This window comes from Bison bison, unplaced genomic scaffold (assembly GCF_000754665.1).
Source record: "Bison bison bison isolate TAMUID 2011002044 unplaced genomic scaffold, Bison_UMD1.0 scf7180017864329, whole genome shotgun sequence".
NCBI lineage: Eukaryota > Metazoa > Chordata > Mammalia > Artiodactyla > Bovidae > Bison > Bison bison.
Window position 1 is genome coordinate 3,818,258 of NW_011494901.1, and position 2,181 is coordinate 3,820,438.

The 2,181-nt window shown below is 37.7% G+C and overlaps 1 protein-coding gene across 1 annotated transcript; it reads right to left on the reverse strand.

The window, feature by feature from the left end:
- Positions 1-208: 208 nt before the first annotated feature.
- Positions 209-735, reverse strand: LOC104998414 (histone H2B subacrosomal variant). The gene has a single exon (XM_010853557.1). It carries the CDS (start codon positions 641-643, stop codon positions 275-277), a length of 369 nt encoding a protein of 122 aa, XP_010851859.1. The 5' UTR covers positions 644-735; the 3' UTR covers positions 209-274.
- Between the last annotated feature and the right edge of the window lie 1,446 nt (positions 736-2,181).

A 2,181-nucleotide genomic window follows, 5' to 3' on the forward strand; every position in this document is an offset into this window, starting at 1 on the left:
AATTTATATAATGAGATTTACACATTCATAGGAAAATCATGAGTTCTGGGAGGGAGTCATATGGGCAGCAGGTGTTGGAAAACCTAAATAGTAGGCAAATCATTAAAACATAAAATAGCAAGAGAGTAATTCTTCTCTGCACATAAGACAAATAGGAAAAATACAGGGAAATATGACTATGTTATAAAAAAGAAGAATGAATTCAATATTGAAGTGATCATTTGGGAAGTAAGAGTTACTTTCCCCAAGATTTAATGAAGCTCGAACATGGAGTTTAGGAGCGGACATATCGTTGGACAGCTTCTTTTCCGAAAGCCACTGCATACTTAGCCAGTTTCTCAGGCAGCAGCAAATACACTGCCTTCTCGATGTCTTCAGGGGTGAGGGTACAGCGTTTCCTGTAATACATTAGGTTGCAGGCTTCAGTGGAAATGCGCTCAAACATGTCATTGATCATGGTGTTTATGATGTCAATGGTGCGAGATGATATGCCCTTCTGGGGAACCACTTCTTTTAGGACCCTGTTTATGTAGAGTGAGTAATTCCTAAGGCCAGATTCAGAGCTGGAATGTGATTTCTTTTTGGAGATTGCTTTTTGGTGTCCTCTGCAGCGCTTGTTCCTCTTGGTGACGTTTCTGGCCATTGCAGATGTTGTTCTTATCAGTTACAAGTGGAGAGGAGAAGGGCCTACAGGTGGTGGGAGTGCTCATATTTATACTGGCATGTCACAGTCAGACTTCTGGGGCTCCTCTCTGATTGGAGGTCACTCTTCCTATGTCATAATCCCCTAGCAACAACACTGGTTTGTTGTTAAGGGGAAATCTTGTTTCTGGGCAACTTAAAACTCTCCTAAGAAGATAGTGTTGCAGAAGGATTGAGGAGGACTTTATAGCAGAAGAGTACTCATTTTTCATACTTGATTTTTTAGCAATTTGTGCGCATAATATATACTATTTTCAGAGTTGGCACACCTCATCAACTTGAAAGGTTGGTTGTAGGAAAGTAAAAGAAAAAAATGCCATAAATCTTTTAATAGGTGGAATATCTGTTTATAGAAGTATATAAAAATCCATTTTATAAGCAAATGAATAAACTATTAAAAATCTCATAATGATGTTATAATAAAAATAAATATGTAAACTAATCTGCTTTTAAAAATTGTGACTTATTTAAAAAATGAATTCTAATTTATTTTTTGGACCACAACTCCTTAGGAGTAACTCAATTAAACTAGAGAATAAAACAAAACTCTCCTATTTTATTGTTTAAATTAAGATATATGAACTGTGTTCATTAATTTTTTATAATGGTATTAATGTAGGCCTTGAAAATTTCACAAATTTTATTACATGGTCTGCTTTTTACAAGTTATTGTAGTTCTTCTGTCATTATTAACCAAAAGAATTTGTAGGGTCATTCTTGATCATGTGTCATGTTGATACTCATGCTTAAAAAAAAAAATCTCCATTTGCTTTCTTAATCAAATTCATCCCTGGATAAAATAAAAAAGAAATAGAAGTAACTATAAAAATCCCAACTCACAAGCATTTCAGTAACTCATGGTTGCCATAACTATTAATGCTGCCAAGAAATGTCTTTCACTTTGAGCTACTTCACAGCTAAGGGAGTCTGGGTTATGTGTAATTTCTGGAATGCTATCTATAAGCGCTTTCCTTTTACTCCCACTCAGACAGTAAATCTGAAAGAAGGCAAGAAAGAGTAATGTTATTATAGAGACACCTTTGAACAAGCTCTAATTTTTGAAGCCAAGAGGCATCATTTGTAAATGTCTATGCTTTATTGCTAGTAACATACCTCAGACTGCTCCTCATCACTGAGTATGGAGGCTGTTGCTTCCATGTATGCTTTGGGGTGATGGATCTTTAGTCAGATCTTGCTAATACTGCATTCAGATTACTCAAGATACAATTACTTAGCTTAATTATAGCATCGGAGAAGGCGATGGCACCCCACTCCAGTACTCTTGCCTAGAAAATCCCATGGACGGAGGAGCCTGGTAGGCTGCAGTCCATGGGGTCTCGAAGAGCCGAGTCGGACACGACTGAGCGACTTCACTTTCACTTTTCACTTCCATGCATTGGAGAAGGAAGTGGGAACCCACTCCAGTGTTCTTGCCTGGAGAATCCCAGGGACGGGGGAGCCTGGTAGGCTGGCGTCTAT

Bases quoted from the DNA above. Each gene is read 5' to 3' on its own strand.
- LOC104998414 (XM_010853557.1), bottom strand. From the start codon at position 643: ATGGCCAGAAACGTCACCAAGAGGAACAAGCGCTGCAGAGGACACCAA.